Genomic DNA, 26,933 nt, shown 5'->3' on the forward strand with positions numbered 1-26,933 from the left:
TATTAGACATTATGAAAACAAATTAAAAATTAATCTATAAGGGTTAGCTTAATTTGCCACTGAGTTCGAGTATATACTGCATGCATCCTGTTAAAGAAAGCTTGTACAGTTATTGAACATCATTAAAACAAAATTCTTTCATTAAAAATTAATCTAGTGCACTAAGACACGAATTTTCTGCAGAATGTGAGACTATAGTTGCTATATATATAACCGTGAGTTTGATAGGCTACATTGCTGAGGCTCCTTCACTTAGAGGGTGCTTGGCATCGAAATCAGCTAGTTCCTGCAGGGTAAAAATTTAAGAGTTACTATATATAGAAGAGCATAAAATCCAGCTGGCCAGTACAAAGTTTAGCATGCACAACTCAATCTCAATCAGTATAATTTATATATCCATTCCCTTGACCGTATATTCCATGCAACACAAGGATTCTTATGCTATGTGTTTATATCATGACGACCCTGACGACCCTGTTCCAAAATGTGCCTGGAGGTTGCGTGACCGCATAATAAAAAATAAAAACACGGTAGGGACTGTATGACTTTTATTACAAGCTTGTAATAAAAGTTACTCTGTACTACATGTTACTACTTGTACTACTTGTTACTTCGACCAGGAGTGCACTCCTGCTTTATTTTAAAATCTCATACAGTATAATGCCAGTAATTGTACATGACAGTGCTACATGTACAGGTATATCACACACCTAGCAGTGAGTAGCTACTAAACTTGTTACTGTTTTGAAACCTGTGCTTCTAGATACATGTACATGTACCTCCAAAACAATGTCACATTTATTGGTCGTATACACTGTTTTGTACATCTTGCAATACTACAGTCACATGATATGAAAAACTAAAACTATATACTTTGCTTGAATGAACTTGTAATTGTTAAGTCACATGACTCACCTTAGCTTGTGCTTTGATCAGTTCTTGTGTGGCTGACTTCTGTACATCATGCATCTTGCTGACCTCACGTTGGTGAATCATCTCCAGCTATATACCCATTATAGGGGTACAAGTTAAGGCAATGAAATATTGCAAATGAAGAACACATGTAAAACTAGGTCGATGGGGGGAGGGGGGGGGGTATGCATGAAATCTCAAACTTCCTAGACCTACGTAGGTACAAGTATTGAAATAGCCACCATAATTAACAAATGTATAGCTGGATACCATGCATCATTGTACGAGACTGATCCTACAACCATGCACACTGCTTACCTCATTGCGAGCCTTCTTCCCGACCTGCACCAGCTTGTCCTCAGCGTCCTTCATAGAGTCCTTCTTTTTTATGACCCCCAGATCCTCGCCAGTTGAGACCTTGCGCTGCTCCCGAATCATGTCCAACAGGGCAGCATTCAAGTTGTCAAAGTCCCTGCATGTACGTGTGTGTGGTGTGGGGGGGGGGAAGGTGAGGAAGATAACGCATTTAATCTGATAATAGTGAATACAATGAATAATGTTAGCAGCACTTAGCGGTTTGACATAATTATTATGGCAATGTTTGTACATAGCAGGACGATATCATTTCTGCGTAGTAAGACGCTCCATCTACTCGTATGATAATGTTCTGTGTTTTTAGACTCAAGAAAAAATACAACATGGCAGTACAAAGAGTTCTCACTTCTTGTGAAACTTCTTGCTCAGTGCCTCCAGCTCTACTTTATGTGCGCCTTCCAACAGCTTACGCTTCTGTTCATAAAGCTGTGTGTGTGTGAGGGGGTGATATCTCATGACATGTTCACGTTAGTATGTGGGAGGGGGTGCAGTCAGGGTAGACGGCTTGGTGGAGAAACATAATACGTACATGTATGGTTTCCAGTCTCTAAATCTTTCATGCAAATACGAACTAAACAGCAAGACACATGCAGCTCGTAATAATTTACATAACATCAAACGCCGTCTACAATAATGCTAATCATACTGTACCTTGGTGGACGCATTCTTGTCAAAAGTGGCCATTTCAGCTTCCTGCTGTTTCTCAGTCTCTTTCAGACTCTCCTCTGTGGTCTTCCCTTTCCCCACCTTCTCCCTCACTGATTTGAGGGCCTTCTCATGCTTCTTGACCAATGACGCTCGATCCTTGGTTACTTTGCTGGCCACCTTCAGGTAGTCCTGCACGTATGCACACAGTGAGCAGAATAGATTGACATGATTGAGGTACTTTGCAGCATTACTGTTAGCTAATCACAAACTCGAGACAGCGACACTTTGTGACTTTTCATAAGCTTCCTAGAAGTGTTTGCCTCCAATTTAAAAGCAAAAAATTCACAGCATTCTCCACAGATTATAACCAGTATATACACATATCAGGGTTTCATCTAGTGGGGGGGGGGTGAACCTTCCCCCCCAAAATGTTTGTATAATAATGACATCATCACATTAGTACTGTATATGATGTGCAATATGTAACTAAAGTCTGTTTGTGTTGAGTTTGACCTTCATAAAGTTGTCATAACTTTGTCATACTTTACTGAAATTCAAAGTTTCATATACCATTGGATTCCTTGTTAAAAAGCGCTTCTATCTATATGCTGTAGAGCTGGTAAGCTCCAACCAACTAAAAGTTAGCATTTTCCATGTAGAAGTCCCAGGCATACTTGTCCACCACATAAAGCATAAATGAAGCCATAATTGCCCACATAACTTCCGGGATCTAATGTGATGCACTAGCATGTAATAGGGGGTGTAGTCAATAAATGTGGGAGTGGCCAAACATTTTGCGGCGTGCATAAACCTTCCCCCCCAAACTTTTAATCCTAGATGAAACCCTCCAACATCAAACTTGCACCATTATTTTTTGTATGGGGATAAAATGAGCACAAATGTACCTTGTGCTTCAGGATGTCGTCGTGCGTTGTTATGGGTGGTAGATCTCTGGTTTTGGCATCCTCGACACACTTGATGCTATCGTCAGGGCCAGGAGGTAACTGAGGGGAAGGGCAGGATTGAGCCTCTTTACGAATGTTGTGGGAGGAGCCTATGGGTGTGTGGAGGTGGGAATAAAAGAGCATAATTATAAACACATCCGTACAGAGACTGATCATGTAATTATTGAATATCACAAAGAAATTATAGTAGTACAGGTACACATACATGTAAGTAGGAACAAACACATGAACTATTTGACAAGACCCAATAGGGTTCTACGCCCTCACCTGATAAAGGAATCTGGCTTGGGAGTCCAAGTCCCAAATCATCATCTTTCTTGAGAGTATTGAGCAGTGGGTTTCTGATGGGTGTGGCAGTGGAGGAGGGAACCTCAGGGGGGGAATCACTAACAGGGGTTGTGGCACTAGGGTGAAAAAGCTCTTGTAAGCAATTATTATTATTGTATAGTTACTATTATACACATCATTATAGTAAATTTGATGCTGTCAATAAATGTACATGTAGTTATGGAAAATACTGTAAAATCCTCAAAGCTACGTGCTATTGCTAGAATATGGGAGGGTCAGCTCCTGCATGTTCACCTGTCGATGGTTGGAGCGGATTGAATAGCCTCAAGGTGTCCTTCCTCACCCTCCTCCTGTGGGCGAAGTAATACACACGTTTAGATTCACAGACCCAAGCCACGCTAACATTTTATTATAATAAATCAACATGGATAGACAGTAATATACACAAGTAATATACACAAGGATTGCATACCGTTCCTGCAGACATAGCTTTGAGGGCATCAGAGGCATAGGAAATCGGATCCATCAGCATCAGGACAAAGTCTGTGTGTGAATACAGGGTTGACACACACCCACGCACAACTACATTGTATGTAATCTTTCATACTGTACACAAAATATTTAGAAAAAGGGGAACCAAAAATCGATGATGTGACATGCATTGGAGGCAAAGTAAATACAACACCATCTTATGGGGGAAACGTCCTTGTCCCGCCTCCCCCTGTTTGTATGCCCTCCCAATAGGCTTCAAATTCATTAAGGTGCAACATAGCCCTAACACACCCCTCCCAACCTCACGCACCTCCCATATCGTCAGGCACCCAGTCCTCAACCTTGATGTGCACAAAGAGCATGGACAAAGACAGTGGGTTGTTGTGCTTGTCTCGTAGGGGAATGTGGCGGAACCCAGGCCGAATAGCGTTCAGTGGTAGTGACCTCTGACCTACGATTTCATGGTCTTCATTGTAGACGGCTATTCGCAGCAAAGCCAACTCAGGAAGGAGAATCTAGATAAAAGAAGCACAGTGAAGGAGGATCAATCAACACAAGCAAGTTGACCTGATTGTTCTCAGATCGGTAGCTACATGCATGCTACAGTTACAGATTCTATCCCAAAAATGTTCTTGAGCATACATGTAATAGTTAGTAGCTATACTACTGTACACTGAATATTAACCAGCCTTTGTCAATCATAGATATGCTGTAATAGTTAGTAGCTACACTACATGTACACTGAATCTTTGTCAATCATAGACATGCTCCAATGTACATGTACAGCCTATAAGAGTTCTACAATAAATGGCATACATGTACGTACACAACGTACATTTACGCACCTGTTTGAAGGTGAAAGGGCTCTCATTCCAGTGTGGGTGTGGTGCGGGCATCCGCTTGGTGTAGAACTTGTGCCGAATTGTATCAGCGTACAAACCGTAGGTCTCCACCTCCACAAAGCAGTTGGCACCTTTTTTGTCCGTGAGGAAGTACCCGGAGATGATCTGAGGGGAGGGGCTATAATGAGTGTTTGATGTCTCTAGCTAAAAACATAAGAACTTAAACAGGGCAGCATTAAACAATGTACTTTCAACAAGTCAGGATGGCCGAGTGGTCTAAGGCGCTACGTTCAGGTCGTAGTCTACAATTGTAGGCGTGGGTTCGAATCCCACTTCTGACAGAATTTTTTTACCTAACTACCATGAGTCAAAACATTTTCTATACCGCCACTAACAAACATGCACACCCTCACCTTAATGGAGATTTTGGCAGGCACGATGTCCTCCAGCTTCTTGATGACAAAAGGGCTGAACTGAGCCCTCTCACTGCGCAGCACCCACGGCTGCAATATGTACCCAGTGTTACCATTGAACTCAAACTTTGCATTGTTAAGCTGCATGGGTAAGTCTGTGTAGGGGAAAGTAGTAGATTAAATGTTAGTTTCCAACTAACGACATGCATGCGTGTATGGACGGACATTTTCTAGCCAAGACCCCCTGCAAATTCATCAGCTAGTTCACAGTTAAAAATGAAAGCACCGCAGGTGCTGATGCCTCGGTGGAGATGCCAAAGCTACATAACATAAAGCTACTAGATCTATACACATGATAAACAATTTAATTTTGCTGCAAAAACTCCGGGAGTGGGTAATGATCGAGCATGATTGTTGTTAAGAACAATCGATGCCAAACGTTCAAGTCTAAAATTAATGGGCAAGTCAGCAGAGCCTTGGAGCTCTCTTCTCACTCTTGCAGCTACCAATAGCTAGCGTTCTAGTGCAGAGCTAACTACTAAGTAGAGTAGCAACACTCGGTAAACAAGTTTGGCTACGTGCTCTTCTGAAAAGGCTGCAATGGCATTCCAAGTAAGCAAAACTAGGCATAACTCGAGAACGAAGCATTATTTTGCAAATCCACGAATTAAAATCCAAGTAAACATGACTAGAAGCCTATAGAAACTCTTACTTGCACTTAATTCATCCTTGAGCAGCTGTAGCAGTCTACACACACACAGACACACAGACACAAACACACTACCGTATACCTCGCTTGCGCATGCGCACCGAGGCATAATTAAAAGCAAAATTGCAAGCCACTGCAACATCAAATACTTAGCAGTACCTGGGGTTTGGAAGTTGAGTGCCACAAGCTGACAGCCTACATCCCAGTGACCTTGAGGCATGTAGTTGCTGGAGGCAATCCTCTTCCCCTCAGGGTACACACGAGACAGCTGACGAATGTTGTAGCGAACATACTCCTTAGGCTGTGAGCGGATGTAGTTAGAATTCTTTTCATCAGCAAAAGACGACATGTAGAAACTGCAGTTTAATTCTGTGTGTGTGTGTGTGTGTGTGTGTGTGTGTGTGTGTGTGTGTGTGTGTGTGTGTGTGTGTGTGTGTGTGTGTGTGTGTGTGTGTGTGAGAGAGAGTTCATTTTATGATTATACATTTGTATGTGTAAATGGTTAAAGTGTCATGGGTGTTATTCGGAGCACTGTACTATATGGTTTTCATCTCTTGAGCAAAAGACACCACAGTAGTACGAAGTGATGAGTGCTCCAAAACGACTGCTCCATAGACTTAACACATCATACATGTACGTGCATACAACGTAAACTCACTCTCAGCAGACATAAAGCCCTCGAAGGAGATTCCTGTACAGTAGTTAAGCAGTTCCCTCAGTGGGCTGGCTCCACCCAGTCCCTCCACCTCACTGTGTCTCGGCATCATAGTCATATCAATATCTCCATCCATACTACCATGACTACGAACACTGGATCGATGACCGAACCGGGACCCTCGAGGAGAGTCTATACCAGACGTGTTTGGGGTACTCGGTGTCGTCTCTGTAGAATAATGGAATGGAACAATCATAGTGTACGTAGTTCAAACATGTGCATGTAATACAATTCAAGCTAAAGTTACAACTGGTAACAGCCCACTGAGTGCATGTATAAAACCAAAAAATGTACTTACGACCATACCTTCTTCAGTTTTGGGTTTAGTCCCCTCACTGTCTTTAAAACCTTCAGCATCTTTCTCTTCCGTTTTAACCTCTTCCTCACTAGAACCTTTCCCCTCACTACCGGTATCTTTAACCCCATCAGCAGTGGATTTCTGTTCTGTCTTTGCGTCACCCTCAGTGTTATCGTCTTCTTTCCCATCAGTGTTGTTGCTAACATAGTCCTCTTTGACGGTGATAGCTGGCAACACCTCACCCTCCGAATCATTGGACGCGGGGGAGTCGCGATTAGTGTCTGCAGTAGCTGAAGTGTCTGCAGTAGCTGATGAACCTGTATAATTATAGATATAATCTAAAATTATAAGTACAGTTGAACCTCGCACAAAAATTGTCCCTATAATTTTTCTTGGCGCCATTTTTATAACCACCTCAACATAGAGTGGTTTGTAAGCCTCTGCTGTATAATTAGATTTTACTTGACGGTCTCAGATGTTTTCCATGCACAAAGATGCAGTTACGACGCAGACACATGACTGGTTGACTTACCCGTGGTGGCAGCTGTCTCTTCAGGTACCTCATCCAGGGTAGGGGGGAGAGCATGGGACTGTGTAGGGAGATAATAACGATGAATAAAAATGTAAAAGAGCAAACAAAGTAACTTTATTATAACTAGCTGCATCCACTTGTTCACTACCCGTTTTTACTTGTAAAGTAATCAAGACTTTCTTCTTTTTTCAACCTTGCAAATGTTGTACATTGTAAATGCGGTAAATGTTTATCTCACAACGCCTAAACTTTCCACTCTATTTGAATTGGGTGCTCAAGCAGCAATTTGTATGAGGACATGGCCATATTCACTCACCCCCCTGGTTAGTGTTCCATAGTCTCCGGGTAACCCACTCTTTCCTCTCTTGACCTTGTCCTTAAGAAGGATACGGCCCTTTAACCTCTCAGGAGATGGGAGTGGTACTCCAGGCTCGAGCTGGGAACAAAGTGGTTATAAAAAGGTAATTTAGCAATTTACTACATGTCAGTGTACACATTAAAAAAGACTGCATGCAGCTAATCCATATTGAAGTAAAAGCTGCACCAACTTGTTTCAAAAGTATATTGACCCATGCATAATTATTAACCCGAGGCGCGTGGGCGGCCACGGGTTATAGTAGTCTGTTGGTTTGTTTGTTTGTTTGTTTGTTTGTGATGGGATTTTCTACTCACCTGGATGCCACAGCACTGCAATTACAGCATGGACAGCCTTCACACAACAGTATCTTGTTTTAAATAGTGGCAGATTTTGGTGTTAAAGCTCCTTTGTCGAATAAAAGCGAGCAAAAGCTAAACTTGCATGTGGCCTTGAGTCAAGGTACGGGATCACTTCAGCTGCAAATACGTAGTCAAGGCTTTATTACGTATTTTCAGCTGAAGTGATCCCGTACCAGGAACAATTGAATAGGCCTACGGTCAAGAAAGTAGAATTGTGACTGGTTGTTGACTGACTCTGGATCCTATACTCTAGCCTAGCAGGAGCCATACTTCTCTTAGTCTAAGACACCAGGCTTCTTTGCTGTGATCCCAGTCCACAGTGCATGTCTCATGTAGTTGTACGTTGTTAGTTTAGTTTTATTGCTCTTGAGTTGCTGTGCTAGTCATATAGGCATACTACATGCACTGCATTATAGTATCATGTCACCAGCCGAGGGTTTGCACTTTAGTGCTCTAGTTATTTGCATGAACTGCAATATACACAGCATCACGACAACTGTACAATGCAACATAGTTTACAGATATCCAATCTCTTAACCCTTAATAGTGAGAGTAAATGGTACGTACCGGCAGATCATCAAAAGGCTCAGCCAGTAGCTTGTCCCCGAAGGTGACTTTAAAGATGGTGGCCATTCTCTCGATGAGCTTGGGCTTGCTCTTACAGTGGTTCTCAATAGAGAGGATGAGCGGGTACTCACTCGTGACAAAGGCAAACTCGTTGATTGCCTCCACCACATCCTACGGGAGGTGTGAGTTGTGTGGTAAGGTTACAGAAGATGAAGGTGGTTACAAAGAGGCTCTTACATACATTAATGAAGTGAATGTATGTAATCAATGAGATGAGCGTACCTTAAAGTAGATCTTAGTACAGAGAGTGCCCCCGTGAGTGATAACTATGTCATCATTCTCCGGCCAGCAGTCTAGCTCAACACATCGACAGCCCAAGAGCAGGGTCTGGATGTACATCTCCACTGTCGATTTGCCTCTCAGCTGGTGACCTGCATGCATAAACGCATATCAGGCTTGTACAGTGTAATTCGCAAAACCCGGAGCCATACAAATGACAAAAAAGTAAAAAAGATATTCCCACTCCGGGAATTGAACCCGGGCCACCTGGGTGAAAACCAGGAATCCTAACCACTAGACCAAATGGGAGGTACACAAACAACTCAGAGATTTATCTACGGCAAAGCTAAACCCATAAGTATAATGGTCAGTACGGTGTACATACAAATATTAAAGTTGAGACTACATCCCTACCTGTGAGGTAGGTGTTGTGAGAGGAGTTGATAAAGTAGTGAGAGATTGGGGCAGTCATGTCCTGCGTCTGATTGAGGTGGTCCATGTCCAGAACGTTGTTGTCATCAGACAAGAGGTACTCCAGGAGGCCCTTGGACGTCAGACGATCTGTTAGGGATAATTATGAATGTAGTTACATTACATAAGGCAGTGACACGCAAACAACCGATCTGCATAAAGCCTGAAATTCTATAGCCTAAAACCTAAAATGCTTATTATACGAGTGCTGCAAGCTGCACTGTGCTAATGCCTCTCGCCATGTTTTGCTTTTCGCTTAAAAACTATTAGAAGAGGTAACTATAGTTTCGTTATTATATATAATGTTACGTTATTTAATATTGGAATTGTTGACAATGAATTCTACCCAGTTACTATAGTAGACATTATAGTAGAGAGCTTATAAATAGAAAAAGAAGCCTATCTGATGGGTTGATGAATGATCTTCAAGGATAGAAAGCAACTGCATGTTATTGTAGATAAGTTTACATTTCCTGTCAATGAACAAAAGGTGGGGGTTCAGAGAAATAGTTGTGTATCTACACAGTAGCATTACAATGTTTGGTGGCTTACCAGGACCTCGTGAAAAGAGTGAAAAGAAGAAGAGAAATTGTATTCTGTCTCAAAATCTTGTGGGATTGAATGCGCATGCACAGAAAAAGGGGTGTATCCACAATAGGTTAAAATTTGCAATGGCTGCTGCAACTCTGGCAGCAGCTTTGCAGCTCTTTTCTAACTCTTGTAGCTAACAAAAAGCTAGCGCTTTAGTGCAAGGCTAACTCATAAGTTGAATAGAAACTTGCAAAAGATTCTGAAGAGATTGCAACAACCTTCACTGTAAGTAACAAAGCTTTAGTTTGCAAATCCATGAACAAGAGAACGTAGCTAGAAGCCTATAGAAGCTGTTAGTTTTCGTCACATTGCAACCGTTGAGCAGTTACAGCTGGAACAGACACACAGACAGACACACAGACACATACACAGTAAACTTTACCGTATCCCTTGTGCGGCTACGCCTCAAGGCATAAAAACTGTGTACACCACACACATGCGTATATTCCTAACCCTCCCTACCTACACCCTACCCCTCCCACACTCACCTCCCCTCCGTCCCTTCTCATGACGGCTGATGAGCTTGGAGGCGTGCTCCTTGGTTGTGTAGGGGTGGAGGATCTCATTGAGGCGGGGGTCACGCTGATCGCCATTCAGGAACTTATGGAAGTCGTCCTTTGACATCTGGCCCTTGGACTTGTGGGACTTCCCTTGCCTGAGGTAAAAGGTAAAAGAAATTATCATGCGTGTACACACTGACATAAATAGGGGCAAATAATAGTATACCAAGCTCAGGGAAACTAATTTTGTGGTCTAGTCATAACATGCATGCTTCTTGGGAATATCCCCATTAACCACAAGTCCATGTGGAAAAAATGTCTTCTTTTGCAAGGAGAACAAGCATTAGCAAACCCAGCTATGGCCATGACTACAAGTGGGTGGAGAGCCCCTCTGAAGAGCTACTCTGTAAGCTATGCTTACGTGTAGCCACGGACCCCTATCAGCACAGGTATCAACAAGTTTTATGATGAGCTTTATAATAATAAAAGCACATGTATGTAATCTATAATAAAAACTCATCCAGATATGGAAGCAGAGGTTGTGGAAAGGTGTTTTGCAAGCGATGTTTAGTCTATCATCTCGACCAGGTGTTCAAGTGTCCTTGCTGCAAGAAACCTCCAAGGATGTATGAAAATCGACAGTGTAAGGCTTTGCGATATAGATGTACATGCTACAGTGTATGCCTGTATCAGAAGCCAATGAATTCCAACTATATCGGAGGCACATTATACACTATTAGCATGCACTGTTAGCATTTTAATGCTAAACTGCAGGTGCAGAAAGGATAAGCTCTCTTGATGTCCAGTGTGAGAACCAGGACAATGGCTGTGAGTGGGTGGGCCAGCTAGGATCCCATAACAAGCACGTCAAATCATGTGACTACGCCCTCATACTATGCCCTAGAAGCTGCCTGTCACATGATGGTAATAAAGTAACAAAGCTCCCTAGGAGTGAGCTAGCTGAGCACCTGAAGCAGTGTCCCAAACGAGAAACTAAGTGCCGACACTGCAAGGTGGTGGGTGACCATGATACAATGGCCGACCACTCTAGCAAATGCCCCAGGGTAAGAGTAGCTTGCCCCAACCATCCTTGCCCTGCAAAGACTTTCCGATGCAACTTGTCGCTGCATCAAGCTAGGTGCAGATACGAACAAGTCAAATGCAAGTACAGGAAGATAGGGTGTTGGAAGACGCTACCTCGCGAGGACATCGAAGATCATAAAGATAAAAATGATGGTTTTCATCTTGAGATTGCTTGTGACCAATTGGTGTCTTTAACTAAAATGTTGGATTTTACTATCATGTCCCCATTTACTTTCAAAGTGAGACATTTTGAACAACAGAGGACGAAAAACAAACTATTTTGCAGCCACCCGTTTTACACTTCATCTAGCGGCTACAAAATGTTCGTAAAAGTGTACCTCAACGGCAGAGGCCAAGCTAAAGGCTCTCACGTTTCTGCTTATGTCTGCATTATGAAAGGAGAAAACGATAGTACATTGAGCTGGCCATTTGCAGGGTCCATGACGATAGAGATTCTCAATCAACACGTAGACAAGTACCATTATCAGGAGGTGGTGGTCCCAGGCAATGATATGCAGAGAGTAGTGCAGGGGGAATATGGTACAGGCTACGGTAGCCCAGAGTTTATAGCACACGATCAGCTCAGGTTTACTCGTATCATAAACTGTCTGTACTTGAAGGACGACACACTGATCTTCCGAGTGTCAGTCCACCCACGAGGCTACAAGCCCTGGCTAGATTGCTCAATGAACGCAGAGCAGGTATCGGATTCTGACTCAGACTAAATTTGAACATTCACATTGTCAAGTATGCTCACATTACTTATCATCACTATCCTGTTTGATTGTATAACAGTATTTTGTTCTCAAGTTCAGACTCAACCAATCATGTTTCAGTACACACATATCAGCCTATACAGTGTATGCTACGCTTTGGACTGTACATGCACGTGCAGACAGATCCAGCGAATTAATCCTTCTATAAAATATTTTGTTATGTAATTATACATATACCACAAATTGATTTCAAATAATTGAAATTTCATGACATTTGTGTACATGAGCGAGTTACCGGTAACTGGTCCGCTCATTATGTATAAATGCACGCACAAAGTAACATACCCCTGCATATCTGGATTCCTTTAGTCTAGGCCAAGAGTATAATTAACTCTTATCTACTCTTGCTGCCTAGGTACCACAGCCCATTGTAGAAGTAAAACAGGTTCATACGTTATAATCTAGGTACATGTAAATACAGCTGTATATGTATTACTAGAATATTTTGGGTGAAAAACCTTTGCGAATGAGCCAAATCAGCATAAAAATTGACCCTTTGCGATAAACTATTGCATTCTGGCAAGGATCGTGTGTAATTACAATGTATCAGTGCTAATTTTAGGTTTGCGATTTTATTTTTGCGATTTTATCAACCGTCGCAAAGTTCACATAATTATACATTCTAGTAATACGATACATATACACGTAGTTTTGCTTACATAAGACTAAAGACCGCATCCAGATCTTGTTGTCTGTTGTTGAGAATCTGATCAAACATTTTCAGGAATATATCCTCTGTGAAGTCTGCCCCCATGACATACTTGTTACCATCCACCTATGTGGGAGGGTCACACAACGTTAGTATGCGCATGGTAACAAGAGAATATGTTTTGTTGCCATCCACCTGTGTGGGAGGGTCACACAACGTTAGTATGCGCATGGTAACAAGAGAATATGTTTTGTTGCCATCCACCTGTGTGGGAGGGTCACACAACATTGGTATGCATGGTAACAAGAGAACATGCCTATAGCTTATACACTGTACATGTATGTACTATGTAGGCCTTGGTAGAGTGTATGTTCAAGTTATCCCTCCCCTCTCTCGCATTATTCCTCAGTGTAAACCACGATACCATAATATTATTATCACAAGTATTAAACATAATTATCACAACTTTATAATGGCCACATGCATGACTGTGTTAACACTCTAGCCTATAGCTGTCAAGGAGATACCGTATAGAGGGTAATTTTTGTGGGGTGAAAAATTCGTTTATCTGGAAAACGGTGGTTTTCGTGAGTAAAATTTTCGTTTAGTCTCGTTGCCTGCACTGCATTCATACGTTCCGGTAAGTCACGCCTACGTTAACATTTCGTGGAGATCACCTTGCCCACGAAAATAACGAATTTTTTATCCCACAAAAATTACCCGCTATACGGTAATTGTTATCCACCATTTCAATTAGTAGTACGTACATGGTGGAATAGCAACTTTGGAATCAAACAACGTATACGTATAACCAAGGGCGTATGAAGAGAAGAGGGCATGCAACTCGCAATGTATACTGTGTAGTCGTCAAAAAACTGATGAGTCAGCAGGATATACTATATTTAGCCAACCGCCCACACATAAATAGGCGTGATAGTGGGCGTGAACACTGTTATACTAGAAATTTACCGCAAAATTAATTTAAAAGAGCTTTATAGAATTGATCAATGGCTACTTCTAGTCTAGCATTGGTCCTTCTCTTCCGCTTGTTGACCTTTGTGGCTAACTCTACCCAACAATACAGTGCTAGCTAGCTAGCTGGCTTGGTGACTATTATGGAGTAAGTGCACGTGCAATCTATTTTTAGTGCACACGCCCCTCCTATTTGTAATTTGATAGATTGTAGTTGCATGCCCTCTTCTCTTCATACGCCCTTGGTATAACTAATAGTGTCACAGAAATAATACTATAGTAAACTAGAGCACTAAAGTGCAAACCCTCGGCTGGTGACATGATTATAAAGAAACCAGAAGAGTGATATAATGCAGTGCATAATATAGTGATGTTGTTATCATGCATGACTTGCACAGCAACTCAGGAGTAATAAAACTAAACCAGAGACTGGAGGCATGCTGAAACATTTGAGAACAGGTAAGTTATAGGTATGTTGTTTTGCTGCATGCAAACTCAAAGAGTGGGTAATGAACGCCATGATTGTTGTAAAACGATAGATGCCAAAAGTTCAAGTCTAAAATTAATGGCTGCATCAGTAGAGCCTTGCAGCTCTCTTCTCACTCTTGCAGCTACCAATAGCTAGTGTTCTAGTGCAGAGCTAACTACTAAGTGGAGTAGCAACACTCAATAAACAAGTTTGGCTACGTGCTCTTCTGAAAACGCTGCAATGGCACAAGCCATTCCAAGTAAGCAAAACTAGGCATAACTCGAGAACGCAGCATTATTTTGCAAATCCACGAATTAAAATCCAAGAAAACATGACTAGAAGCCTATAGAAACTCTTACTTGCATTTCATTGATCCTTGAGCAGCTGTAGCAGTCTACAAAGACACACAAACACACTACCGTATACCTCGCTTGCGCATGCGCACCAAGGTTTTACATGCTATAGTCATTCATCCCCACTACCACACCACACCCACCGTTTCCTTGACAATGTTGAAAGTACCAAGCCATTGGTTGATGAAGTTGTCTGGAGTATAACGGATCATCATGAGACGATTCACACTGAAAAAACCAACAGTAACAATGAGTATACAGTCTAAAGATCTGAAACAGTGCTGACGTGCATAAACGTATAGGTCCCTATCTACGTGTACACCTGAGAAACAAGATGTTCACTGAGATTTCTGAAATTAATAGCGAGATACAGTATGGAAATTTGATGGACTTACTCTTTCAAAAGTATCTCTCCCCTCCCATTGGCATGGAGACCGATCTTTGTGTAGCTGTAGGTAGTGAAACATTGGAATTGTGCTTAACACATGAGAAAACACATGTGCACTTGATCATTAAAGAATTCGGATGGCACAAACATTATTATAACTACACTACACGAGTCGGTATTCAAAATTTATGTAGAGGAAACGAAAGTACTGTACAGTATTGACTATATATGTGGCTACTCAAATTACTTCCAGGAACTGTCAGCCTTAGTACAAAAGATGATGCAAGCTGGTATAATAATAATTACGGCTGGTATTATAATTATTATACGTGCATGAAATATAGGAACGGGTGTGTGCGAGTGCAGGTGTGGGGAGGGTAAGAAATGAGGTGGAATGTAGCATTGTAAATATGGACTTACTGCTTGCGGAGGAATCGACTTGGAGCAGCGTGGGCATGGAGCATGTTAGCGGTGAGAGCATTCACAGCTTTCTTGAATCTGCAGGGCAAAAGAAAAATATTCACAGGGAGAATCGAAAAAAAAAACTTCATTGTTGAGCCAACAAGTCAGTTACAATTTTGTGTACGTGCACCTTTTGTACTCTCTCCTGATTCACAACATACATGCAATACACTGCTTACCGGTCAGCAGCTGCTGTTGACTCAGTGATTAGGTTGACGTACTCCAGGCTCACAATCCCCTCCTTTCGGTAGACAAAGGTGAGGCAGAGATCTAAATAGTCATCACCAGCAGGGCCCTGCTTGGAGTCCTGTGCATACATGTACCGTATAGCTGGTTATTTTCGAGGCACTACATATTTGAGGTTTTCAAGGATTGACCAAGAAACACGAAAATTTAGTGCCTTGAAAATTGGTATTACTGTAGGAGTGTGGTCATTTGAACCGCTTATCCTTGAAAACAAAATCCTCGAAAATCGAAAATCCTCCTTGTTTTGTCTGGGCAATCCGCGAAAATAACCCGCTATACGGTATGTGTTTTTTAAACTTCTAGTGTTGGGTGGGAAATGAGTGAAGTAGGTAGACTCAGACTACATGTATAATCCACCACTAATTATTTATTAGCTCGAAATGAAATCTGCACGAACCTTACCAAACTCCCATGCTATAATAAGCCACATTACACATTACCACACAAGCTGCATACAAGGATGCTGTGTTTGAGAAGTTGGTTTATATACCTTCGGAGGCTTCCCATTCCGTACGTCACTGATCTGAGAGAAGTCCCAAATGTAGGAATCCTGAATGTACGAATACAGGTACAGTTGTTATTGTTATTTGTATATTATGTTATTGTTATATGTATATTAGTATGGAGGCGTACCATGAACACAAGTTTAAGGAAGTCAACCATAACTAACAGTGAAACCACAAGAGCTTACTATGTATACAGGTCACCTAACAACCATACCATGTACAAGTATATAATTTTGCACATGTAGGGATTGGTTATAGATTCATTGTGTGGTAAAAACTCGGCTCTACAAATTTCAGGTGCCCCCATACAATAATAAGCAGACTTGTAGGCACTCTGTTAATAAGATGTACCTATTACAATTACTCCTGACCACTGGCTATTTGCTTGCCAATGGGATATTTTGTGGGATAGAGGTACAGGACACTGGGATGTGTAAGTATATCAACAACCTTCAGAGCGAGCAGCGACACTTCTTGCAATTAAAAGTGTAGGGCATACATGTACAATGTACACTGCACATTAATACATGTATACAAATGATGAGGGCATACATGTAAACTAGCTGCACATATGCACGTTAATGCACGCTAATACACACATAAAATGCAATACAGACTTACATAACACTTTCCCTTGTCATCTCCCCTCGCGTAGAGGAAGAACCCATCGTGGTCGGCATGGAACACCAACTTTGTTAGGTTACTGTCTCCCTGGGAGAGAAAAAGAGGGAGTACATATACCTGGTTACATTTAAGGACAATAGCAGTTGTTAAGGGATTGAAATACACACTATACAGACACTTGACACCTACTCAATGCACAAACATCTCTTGCTCATAACAATATGGTAATGACTGTTTTAAAACTACTTGCGTAAGCTCAATGACTGCCGGTTGGGATAACCACTAAGAATGTTCAAAACAGCACAATATACATACCCTCACGTACACCATAGCCAGCTAGACCATGATGAATTAACCCACAGCACCCCACCCACTCCTGCGTACCTCCTCCCATTTCCAGAGTGCGGTCCCACCCAGCAAACACTTGTCAATGTCTGGTTGCTTCAGCAACCTCCTCGGCACATGACCAGCCATATCTCAATGATACCTGCATGAAAGCGAGCAGAGAGCATTTGGTTAAAACTGAGCACTTACATATATCACATTTGTACGGCTTTACAAAAAGGACTTTTATGCAAATAGAGCTCTGGTGTATTTATATGTAGCAGCAAATTCTAGTTTTAGAGGGTTTCCTCCTCTATCTACACACAAAATATCGACGACACAACAACTTAATTACAGATAGACCTGGTTGAAACCCTTGACAAACTGTGATACATGTTGCGACAACTGTGCTGTGTAATGTTGTCTTTACATGCAGTAAAAAGACACCTGGTGTTTATTTAGAAGTTTTCTTTCAATTCTTCAAGTATACCTAGTTAGCAGTTGCTGCACACGCGTACATATAAAAATCACTATATCTCACTTGCAAACAACAGTAGTCCAGTCCTCCTTCTGTGACTTTTCAGCTCAGTGTTGAATGTCAGAGTTGTGTTGTTGTTGGGGCATGTGGGAATGGTCGACCACACCTAACACTGTTAATTAATAGCACCTTTGGTGGGCGTGTCTCTTGCTTGTTGCACGTTCCTTGTTGCTGACAAGCAAAATAGTGACAAGTTCTTCCCCAGATCGGAGATCAGACCCTGACAGTCTCATCATATCATACATCCAACTGCATCATGGTTTGTAACACTCCAATTGTGTGATTAAAACCTCAGTTGCTCAAGGTCACACAACCAAGTCAAGATTTTAAAAAGTGAAGCTGTTCCACGAAGTCTTAAATCTAAAACTGAAAAATGGCAATGCAAATTGCATTGAGACTGGTACAAAGATTCTTCCCTCAAGTGATACTACCCATCACTATTACGATTGGTTTCGTAGGGTACTCTGTGGAGACATATATTCGGCCACCCAAGTCACTCGACCAGCTGCCTCTGTCCCAAAGTGTAAGTGAAGTGAGGCAAGAGAGGTTGCTCGAGGATATGGAAAAATTTAAACGGGACAAATAGAAGATAGACTTTGTTGTCTAGTCATAATCATTCCTATTTTTTGTCATACACTTCATCTCAAACCTCTTTTGGGGATAGACTTTACGAATTGTTGAATGGGAAGGTTATCTAGCCAAAAGATGTACAATTTAGGGAATTAAGGTAGTAACTTGAAGATATCCTCGATCTGATCCTGACCACTAATAACAAAGGAGTCCCTCACAGAGTGTTCACACAGCCTATGTAAACAAAGGGTAGCCAATTATGGGACAAGAAGCCAGAAAAGGAAGTGCATGAATCTCATTATCTCACTCCCACAAGAGCTAGCATCAAGAGTGGAACTGTTTCTCTGTAGCTGCTGGACCAATAGGGAATATTGGAAAGACGCCAGGCTGATTGTAAACTACTTACTCTACTGCACTGAGTGCTGAGCAAAAGGTAACCTCTAGCTCAGTAGCTAAACCGCATGGCTTGTAGCTAGCTACTTATAGTCTATAGTCTCTTAATTAGACCACAAACCCTAGCAAAAAATGGGTGTGTAAATCTTGAATACATGAATAGATGGTACTAAACACCTTTGCCTAATCTAGCATGTAAACTGTATCCATTCAAGTTTCAATGCAGAACATGTTTCACTCTCTAGCTAACAAAGAAGAACCCAAACAAAATACCCAATTAGCTCACAACATACGTCAGTGAGCTACAATTACAACCTTCTAGACTCTTGGTAGAATTCGGTTTCCCATAGGTTCTATTTTCAGTCTAACAATTTAGACAAGACTGAGTGTGTAATTCCATGCAAGTGTGCCATTCAAGTACTATGGTGTTAAATGATTTAATGGTGCTAGCTATAATTATAAAGGATAGTACCAGACAAATTCCACACATTGGTTTAACCATGGGCGCCGGGCACATAGGGTTAGGGTTAGGGTTAGCCAGTAGAATTCCACTAGCTTGAGTGTTGTTACTATTATGTAGTGTACCAGTATTTGACCCACACACGACGACGTGATTTACAGAGTGAATCGTTCACTTCTCCTGTTGTTCTGCAGATATCACCTTCCATTGTCTGTGATGACTGAATCCCACGAGAAATACGTGGTAACCAACTGTCTGAAAATAGCCTATGATTCGCTACGTGTCCTGGGGCGGTTTGTGCAGGGAAGTCACTTGTCACCGTACAAAGAGTTCTTCGAGAAGCTGCTGGATAGGAAGCTTGACGGGGAAGTTCCTAACTCCGAGGTAGAAGCGTATTACTTGAATAGGCTAACTGAGAGCGACTTTGTGAATGCCGCAGAGAGCCGAGTGTTTGCAGGGAACTATGGAGGTATGTGTGTATATAAAATCTCCCTCGTATGCTTCGAAATTGTTCACTCTAGACTCCGACCTCATTGCACGTCTCCTATCCGCTGTGTGGGACATTGAGTTAGCCACGCCCACCCGTTCTAGCCTCTGCACGGGAAGCAACTCAGAATCTAGTCGTCAGCTCTGGGAGATATTCATACGGTTGGACACAGGTGATAATTAAAGTTGATAGAGTATGCACGTCTATATTAGACATGGAGTGAATGGACCATTATACAGTCGCTTAGTGATTACATCTCTATAGTAGATTTACATAAGTGAGAGAAAAGCTATAGTCTAATTATATTACCAATGTCTAAATGCACTGCCTGAAAAACACTTGGTAAGGCATCCCCCCTCCCCACACACACATCACCATGCACACACAGAGAGTCAGCTAGCAGTGCACATCGAAGATGTTTGCGACCTGGTTCTCCGGATCTTCAAGTCCAATGGCCACATAGAGGAGCCGGAGATGGTTCAGGGGTGGTTCAACAATCAGCAGACAGTCCAGTTCTGGCCGTTTTTTGAAATCATGGCGGAGAACTATAAGCAGTATCTGCAAGTACGTCAGTCCAATTATTATTAGCAAATGTCTGTCCTTTGATGGAGTGAAACCTAGCTTTTTTATCTGTATTGAAACTTTACAATGTATGTACGGCACCCTACATGTATATATAGTTCACACCACGCACCTCTCACACCCTCACAGACCCCAGCGGTGACTGAGCTCTACACAATGATCTCCACAGAGATGATTAAGGACGGAAAGCTTTCAAAAAAGGGACACATTGTACCCAACTGGAAGGGGAGATGGTTTGCACTCACAGCCAGGTCTCTCACATACAGGGAAGGAAAGGACACACCCATTTTGAAGGTATAGGTACTAAATGGTACATAACTTTAATTCCTTACTGAGTACAGAAACTGATTATTATAAGTGGATAGTTAGTTAGTTGCATGTAGTTAGTGCATAGTTATGCCTCGGAGACTCGGATGCGTAGCCACAGAGGAATACGGTGAAGCTGAGTGTGTGTGTGCATAGCAAACTTTTCTCATAAAAAGTAGTTAGCCTTGCACTAGAGCGCTAGCTATTTGATAGCTTCAAAAGTGAGAAAAGAACTGTACTGCGTGCAATGGCAGAAGCGAACCAGCAGCCATTGTGAACTTCAACCGTTCTGTATATTCATAAATGATGTTCATTGATTGGACATGCACATAAGACTACACTTCTATCCTCCATCACACTTCTATAATTATTTAACTACAGTATGATCATCGTATGCATACAATATGCATAGTCTTAATCACCTCTTCCATAATACTCTAATACTTTTGAGCGAAACAAAACATGCCCCGGGGCACAATGCAAACTTTTGATGTAGCTTAAGAGTGTCTTTTACGATTATGCCAGAATCTTGTGTTCACTTTCTGTGGTTAATCAAATTCATTGCTTTTATGTTCCCCAGACGATAGTGATTAACGAGAAGTCTCAAGTGCAGAATATGCCAAACACCAAAGGTCACCTGTTCAGGTTCAGAATTCTTGATGGAGTATCTACCACACCCACTGAGATATCGGCCACAGATGAGTTTACCATGAGAGAGTGGATGGCCTTCATCAGACTAGTATGTTGAGTAGTCGTAGCATTTCGCTCATCTCTATCCTGCTTTGTATGCAAAGCAAAAATGTTCTGAACGTACTTAGCTTCATCGATCATGTCCGACTCTTTATACCGACTCGGCTCTAACTTAATTGCTAGACCGTTACAATGCAGCCCAATGCTTTTGTGGGTTCATGCTTGACACACTGTAATTATGTTTGTGACTATTGTTATTTTAATGCTTCTTCATTGTTGAAATATTTATGTACTTAGTCCTTGTGGGAGTTAATAGGTACATACACGCTGAAACAGCACTTCCTCAAGCTGTCATAACTCATTGCAATTAAGGGTCACCGGTTTATGGTTAGTTTATTGTTACGCTAGCAGACACACAATGACCTCATGTAGACTTTATGGACTGTTACCATTGAGTTACTTATCTGCATAGGCTATCAAGATGCACCAAATTGAAGGCCGGAATTTTCTTCATAAGTATCGATTAGCAATCAGCTCATTTCCCAAGTCCTTCTTCAGCCAGGCGTCCGCCATACCCTTGTTCACAGCTGCTCCCTCCCTACCCCAAGCTAAGAAGAGCAACACCGACCCCTCTCACAAGTGAGCAGAGATGTGTGCTAGTAGACTGTACAGTGTATGTACATTTGAATGTGTAATGTAATCCATTGTAAGATTGTGTTAGTATGTCAACTAAATGGGATCATGAACATCGGCTTAATTTGTCTGTATTACAGTGCTATAAAAAGTATGTAAGGACAAATGTAAGGGTAGGTTGATTAATTAAGGTGGTGCAGTTTAGGAGAGTGACTCACTGTATACTTATGTTGTGTAACTGTAAACTGTACTGTGCAGGGGGCTAAGGAGTAGCCAGTCTGTTCCACTGGCCAGCGCTACCTACAATGGTCGGTCTTCTGAAAAGACACTACCCATTATTGAGCAAGAATTGGATCCTACTTATGGTACCTGTATGACATTTACAATAGGCCTATAGGTGTACGTATGAAGCGTTTATGTTGAATTCTTTAGTAGGAACTGAATGTTAAGATAGTTATGTATAAATGTCTTTTAATTCAGATTTCGCAGACAGTGCGTTAGGCAATGAACCTCCCCCCATCCCACATCAACAGTTTGACTCCGAGTGTGACATGAGCCCTCCTGGCGGTAACTTGTTGTTGTTGTACTGAAAGAATAAATAGGACTTACCGTATAGCGGTAATTTTTGTTAGTGCTAATTTTCGTACAACGACCTATTTAAATATTTCGTATGTTTAATTTTCGTATAGCTCAGGATAGTAACATTGAATCTATTGTGGTAGAATCGTACGAAAAATTTCCACCATACGAAAATAACCTGCCTGCTATACGGTATTGTCCTAAAATTTTTCACTTTTCGTTCAAACACCATTATTTGCTGTGCTATCGTTAGTAATGTGAAAAATTGCTTTTCAGTGTCTGACTCTCCCCACATGCATTATTTAGTATGAAAATTAAGTAAGCCCACACCTCACAGGTCACTCCCATTTGAGAAGAAAAAGCTCTTTGGACTCTTCAGAAATTGATCATATTCAGGTGGACGGTGATCTGGAATATGCTGTTGTTACTAAGGTGAGCTGGGGTGTGTGGTTTTAGTGTGTATGTATGTACGATCTAAATCTAATCTGAACGTGCATACATACTCCTAGTTTTACAACATTAATATTATCTCCAGGTTATTAAAAAAAAGAAAAATATCAGTGTTCCAGAAATGGCTACTAATTATGGTAAGTTTTTCTACAATGCTGCAAAACTTTAAAGCTCATAATGGTCTCTTCCTCATAGCGGAAAACCCTATGCCTCCTGCGCCACCACACAGAACATCTTCTCCTATTATCAGTACCAAGTCTAAGTCTATGGACGCCCCCTTACCACCTCTGCCACCCACAATCGCACCACATGCCTCTACACCTCCAGCAATCCCACTGCACACCTCCACATCTGCACATCCCTTGGCCAACACTCCACAACTACCCCCTCCAAGACGATCTCCTCCTGGTATCTCGAAGAACACTCCCTTCCTCGATATTACAAGCTCTGCCCCACTCTCTCAATCTCCACACTCCTCCCCCACACCTCAACGCAAAGGTTATGCCGAGCTGCAGTTTGAAAATGGGAACTTAAATACCTCGAAAACGTCACCTATCCCAGAAAGACGACATCAGCCAGATGTTCCAAACAAGTTTAGCTATTCAAAACTTCAATTCGAAGGAGACAAAGAAAAAGAAAAGGAGTTGGAGAGTGGTGAAGTCAGCAAGAAAGGTAAGAAACCACCCCCTCCTCCAAGATATCAGGGAAATATGATGAAAAATCTGACCGAATCAAACCTACAAAAGGCTGAAAATAGAGGACGTTCTAAACCCACCTCCCTACCCGATATTAAAGCTGGTCAACAAAATTTGGACTACGCTGAAGTAGTTTTCTCGAATAAAACTGCCGTTTCTCCATTAGTATCTCGACGTATTCTTGGCGCACCTAGCGATGATCCTCCCCCAGGCAATCAAATGACACCTACATCAGTTGGAACAGTTGAATATGCTACCGTCATTTTAACACCAAAGGTAGAGGTGAGAACGACAAAGAACGACAAAGACAAACCTCGACCAGATGGTTATGAAAACTTCGACTTTAATCCAATTTTGCAAAAGGAAAAGGATTCTGGCTATGCGAATTTCGACTTTAGCCCCAGTCCTTCTGCGGGACGGGATAGTTCTAACCTTACCCAAGGTCCAACAGTGGTTGGTTCTGCCAGACTCATAAGACCAGACCATCCACAACCCAAGCCACAACCCAAGCCTAGGTGAGTCGTGTCAACTCACGTGTATATACAGTCACCAGCTGTAGCTAACGAAATTAAATGTTAGTGACCGTCCAAAAACCGGTGCTATAATTATGCTCAACCTAGCTCTTGGGCCCTATTTCACTGATTATTGTTCCTGTAGAGCATCTCCACGGAAAGCAATCTCAGCTGAAGACAAAGGACCAGTGCCACCAGCGAGAAAAACTAACGGCAGCCTCGCAAACACTGACTCTTATTAGTTGTGGGTATTGTGTGTACTTACATGACCGTGTGTGTATACGACATAGTAATAATTATTTGCAAAGTTCATGTTATTGTACGTGTGTATCTCATTTTATGCTGCGGTGTATATAGTATTCTTTTTATTTTTGCATTGGTTGATGATTAAAATATCCACTGAAACTAAAAGCATAATTATACTATAATACCAAAAATAATTATTGTTGTATGAAATCATACTTCTATATGAGGGTTTGACGGTTTGCCTTGCTGGATGAGTTGATCTTCTTGTTTCATTTTGGGTTTCTCAGTCCGAGTGTGCCACACCATCACCTGTGTATAAGAAATATGTACAGTATGTGATGTGTCAAGTGCAGAATTCAATTAACAAGCATCAATTAAAATATAATGAGCAAAACTAGTTACCATACAACTACTACACACAGTACCGCAATATAGGCATTTCAGCAGAAGTTAAAGAGCATCATGGCATTCAATCACAGGGCAAAGCGCTAAGTGGATCTAATGTTGCATGCAGTCCATGCTCAAGTACATGCATATATACATGTATATGACTCTATACAAGTGTGCCATGAGGTTCGACTCCTTCAAATTTCTTTCAGCTACACCACAGCGTAAGCAAACAGTTTTGTGAGAGTGATTCACATGAGTTCGATGTGGTTCGACTCCTTCCAACAGCAGCACCAGTTAAAGTTAAAGCCAGTAGGCTAGGATTGGTACCACTTTTGATTATAATGTTATAGATACATGTAATGTATTTTTCTCACTTTTTTACAATCTAGTGGCCTTCCCTCCAGCTCCTCCTTGGTTACCAGGTGCTCCAGCAGGGAGCTCTCAAGGTTACCACGCAGCGCTTTAGGATTAATGTACGCTGTAGGCTTGGAGACAAGGAGATCCAGATTGACGGCAAAACCTTGGAAAACAGTGTGTTTACAAGGATACAAGTACAAGAAGAACAATGGAATAAGACACTCACTGGTGAATGGCTTTTAAAACTATACGATGCTCAGATTAGAGCCAAGAATACGCATACTCCACGCATTGCCACACAACTCAACAACTACTCTCACCGGCCATGTCTATCGGGAACTTTCTTGTAGTGCCCCACTCAGCATACCATCCAGTCACATGACCATCCTTACACAGCGGACCTTCAAACCTTAACCCACCCGTGATCCCCACCAGCCATACAGAGACAGTAGTAGTGTAGCGCATCTGGGGTTAAAACACATAGAATCACAACAGTTAAACGACTAACTGTTTATGAACACTAATAGCAGCTGGATTGGTGATAATAAAACTGGACAAATGAAAGCACCGCAGGTGCTGATGCCTCGGTGAAGATGCCAAAGCTACATAACATAAACACTGACTTTTTTATTCAGTCCAATATCATGCATGCAAACTCAAAGAGTGGGTAATGATCGACCATGAATGTTGTTAAAAACGATCGATGCCAAAAGTTCAAGTCTAATGGCTGCCGTCTGCAGAGCCTTGCAGCTCTCTTCTCACTCTTGCAGCTACCAATAGCTAGCGTTCTAGTGCAGAGCTAGCTACTAAGTAGAGTAGCAACATTCGATAACAAGTTTGGCTACGTGCTCTTCTAAAAAGGCTGCAATGGCATTCCAAGTAAGCAAAACTAGGCATAACTCGAGAACAAAGCATTATTTTGCAAATCCACGAATTAAAATCCATGACTAGAAGCCTATAGAAACTCTTACTTGCACTTGATTCATCCTTGAGCATCTGTAGCAGTCTACACATACACACACAGACACACACTACAGTATTCCTCGCTTGTGCATGTGCACCGAGGCATAATTAATGTTTACCTCTTCAAATAGTACTGGGTCATAGGTGTTATCATCATCTCCAAAGTAGACCACACCCTTCTCATTGAGACCATCCCCTGCTTGTCTCTCCCTCAGCCAATCAATGGCCAGGTTCCTCTGCTCCACTCCGCGATTCTTTTTCCATTTCGGTTCATTCTCTGATAGTCTCATTTGCTCTGGAGTTCTTACATTCAGTTGTGTACTCTTATCAATTTTGCAGCTCTCAATTCCCGAAAGCAATCTGGTAACTAGCCGAGTTTGCTGGTCTGAGTCTTCCACTAAGATCCAGTGCAGTTTAGGCACATGCATTAAGGTCATACACAGCCTCAAAAGGTCAGCTTTCTGCGTCCATCTTTGGTAGGTGGGTGTTATCACGTAGATGGTGGGGAAGTTAACATTTACTCTGGTCTGCTTTTGGGTTAAGAGTTCTGTGAGATTTTGGAGTTCGGCCTTTGTTTGTTTGAGTTCTTGTTGCAGCGAAGTGATGAGGAGCGACTTAGACAATAGTTGATGGGTATAGCTCTCACCTGTGATGTGTTGTGTGTGTGGAGGGGAGGGAGGATGGTGAGTTCTTGTTGCAAATCATTATGTGAGGTACCTTGGTCAAGTTGATGTTGTGTGAAGAAGAACACTGTGAACACGTTGACGACCAGGAAAATTAGTAACACTCCAGCTAACCTGTATGGCCCCCTGAATAGCATACTTCAATGCATTGCCTTTTGCCTTTTGATGAGATTTTATAAGTCGGTAAGTATCGTCCCATTGTAAACTGGAAAAAGGGATCCATGTAGGGCACC

General features: G+C 41.9%; 4 protein-coding genes and 2 non-coding genes across 6 annotated transcripts; 3 read left to right on the plus strand and 3 right to left on the minus strand.

The window, feature by feature from the left end:
- Positions 1-119: 119 nt before the first annotated feature.
- LOC135341325 (1-phosphatidylinositol 4,5-bisphosphate phosphodiesterase beta-4-like) lies at positions 120-17,866 on the minus strand. The gene is made up of 30 exons (XM_064537845.1): positions 17,708-17,866; positions 17,227-17,329; positions 16,840-16,929; positions 16,203-16,262; positions 15,646-15,773; positions 15,425-15,502; positions 15,012-15,065; positions 14,760-14,844; positions 12,833-12,948; positions 10,303-10,469; positions 9,167-9,313; positions 8,756-8,904; positions 8,474-8,644; positions 7,506-7,625; positions 7,190-7,247; positions 6,666-6,974; positions 6,303-6,527; positions 5,804-6,013; positions 4,936-5,090; positions 4,526-4,687; positions 3,991-4,195; positions 3,661-3,731; positions 3,483-3,538; positions 3,168-3,304; positions 2,841-2,989; positions 1,939-2,124; positions 1,634-1,713; positions 1,231-1,384; positions 916-1,002; positions 120-286 (listed from the first exon to the last, which is right to left on the minus strand). Exons 2-30 carry the CDS (start codon positions 17,314-17,316, stop codon positions 230-232), a joined length of 3,756 nt encoding a protein of 1,251 aa, XP_064393915.1. The 5' UTR covers positions 17,317-17,329; positions 17,708-17,866; the 3' UTR covers positions 120-229.
- Positions 4,780-4,863, plus strand: Trnal-cag (transfer RNA leucine (anticodon CAG)). Its single transcript has one exon. It is a non-coding gene; the product is annotated as a tRNA-Leu (tRNA).
- On the minus strand, positions 8,990-9,061 carry Trnae-uuc (transfer RNA glutamic acid (anticodon UUC)). Its single transcript has one exon. It is a non-coding gene; the product is annotated as a tRNA-Glu (tRNA).
- LOC135341333 (TNF receptor-associated factor 4-like) lies at positions 10,606-12,359 on the plus strand. Its single transcript, XM_064537856.1, has 3 exons — positions 10,606-10,763; positions 10,839-10,957; positions 11,089-12,359. The coding sequence occupies exons 1-3, from the start codon at positions 10,630-10,632 to the stop codon at positions 12,120-12,122; spliced, it is 1,287 nt and encodes a 428-aa protein (XP_064393926.1). The 5' UTR covers positions 10,606-10,629; the 3' UTR covers positions 12,123-12,359.
- Positions 17,867-18,547: 681 nt separating the features above from the next.
- Positions 18,548-24,440, plus strand: LOC135341326 (serine/arginine repetitive matrix protein 1-like). Its single transcript, XM_064537847.1, has 13 exons — positions 18,548-18,707; positions 19,322-19,596; positions 19,649-19,786; positions 20,003-20,178; positions 20,326-20,490; positions 21,083-21,241; positions 21,665-21,831; positions 22,084-22,190; positions 22,306-22,392; positions 22,742-22,836; positions 22,940-22,991; positions 23,050-24,064; positions 24,207-24,440. The coding sequence occupies exons 2-13, from the start codon at positions 19,344-19,346 to the stop codon at positions 24,301-24,303; spliced, it is 2,511 nt and encodes an 836-aa protein (XP_064393917.1). The 5' UTR covers positions 18,548-18,707; positions 19,322-19,343; the 3' UTR covers positions 24,304-24,440.
- A 37-nt stretch (positions 24,441-24,477) lies between these two features.
- On the minus strand, positions 24,478-26,897 carry LOC135341335 (galactosylgalactosylxylosylprotein 3-beta-glucuronosyltransferase 3-like). The gene is made up of 5 exons (XM_064537858.1): positions 26,735-26,897; positions 26,137-26,663; positions 25,375-25,519; positions 25,072-25,217; positions 24,478-24,616 (listed from the first exon to the last, which is right to left on the minus strand). The coding sequence occupies exons 1-5, from the start codon at positions 26,835-26,837 to the stop codon at positions 24,518-24,520; spliced, it is 1,020 nt and encodes a 339-aa protein (XP_064393928.1). The 5' UTR covers positions 26,838-26,897; the 3' UTR covers positions 24,478-24,517.
- Positions 26,898-26,933: the final 36 nt, after the last annotated feature.

The sequence above is a fragment of the Halichondria panicea genome, chromosome 9, assembly GCF_963675165.1.
Source record: "Halichondria panicea chromosome 9, odHalPani1.1, whole genome shotgun sequence".
NCBI lineage: Eukaryota > Metazoa > Porifera > Demospongiae > Suberitida > Halichondriidae > Halichondria > Halichondria panicea.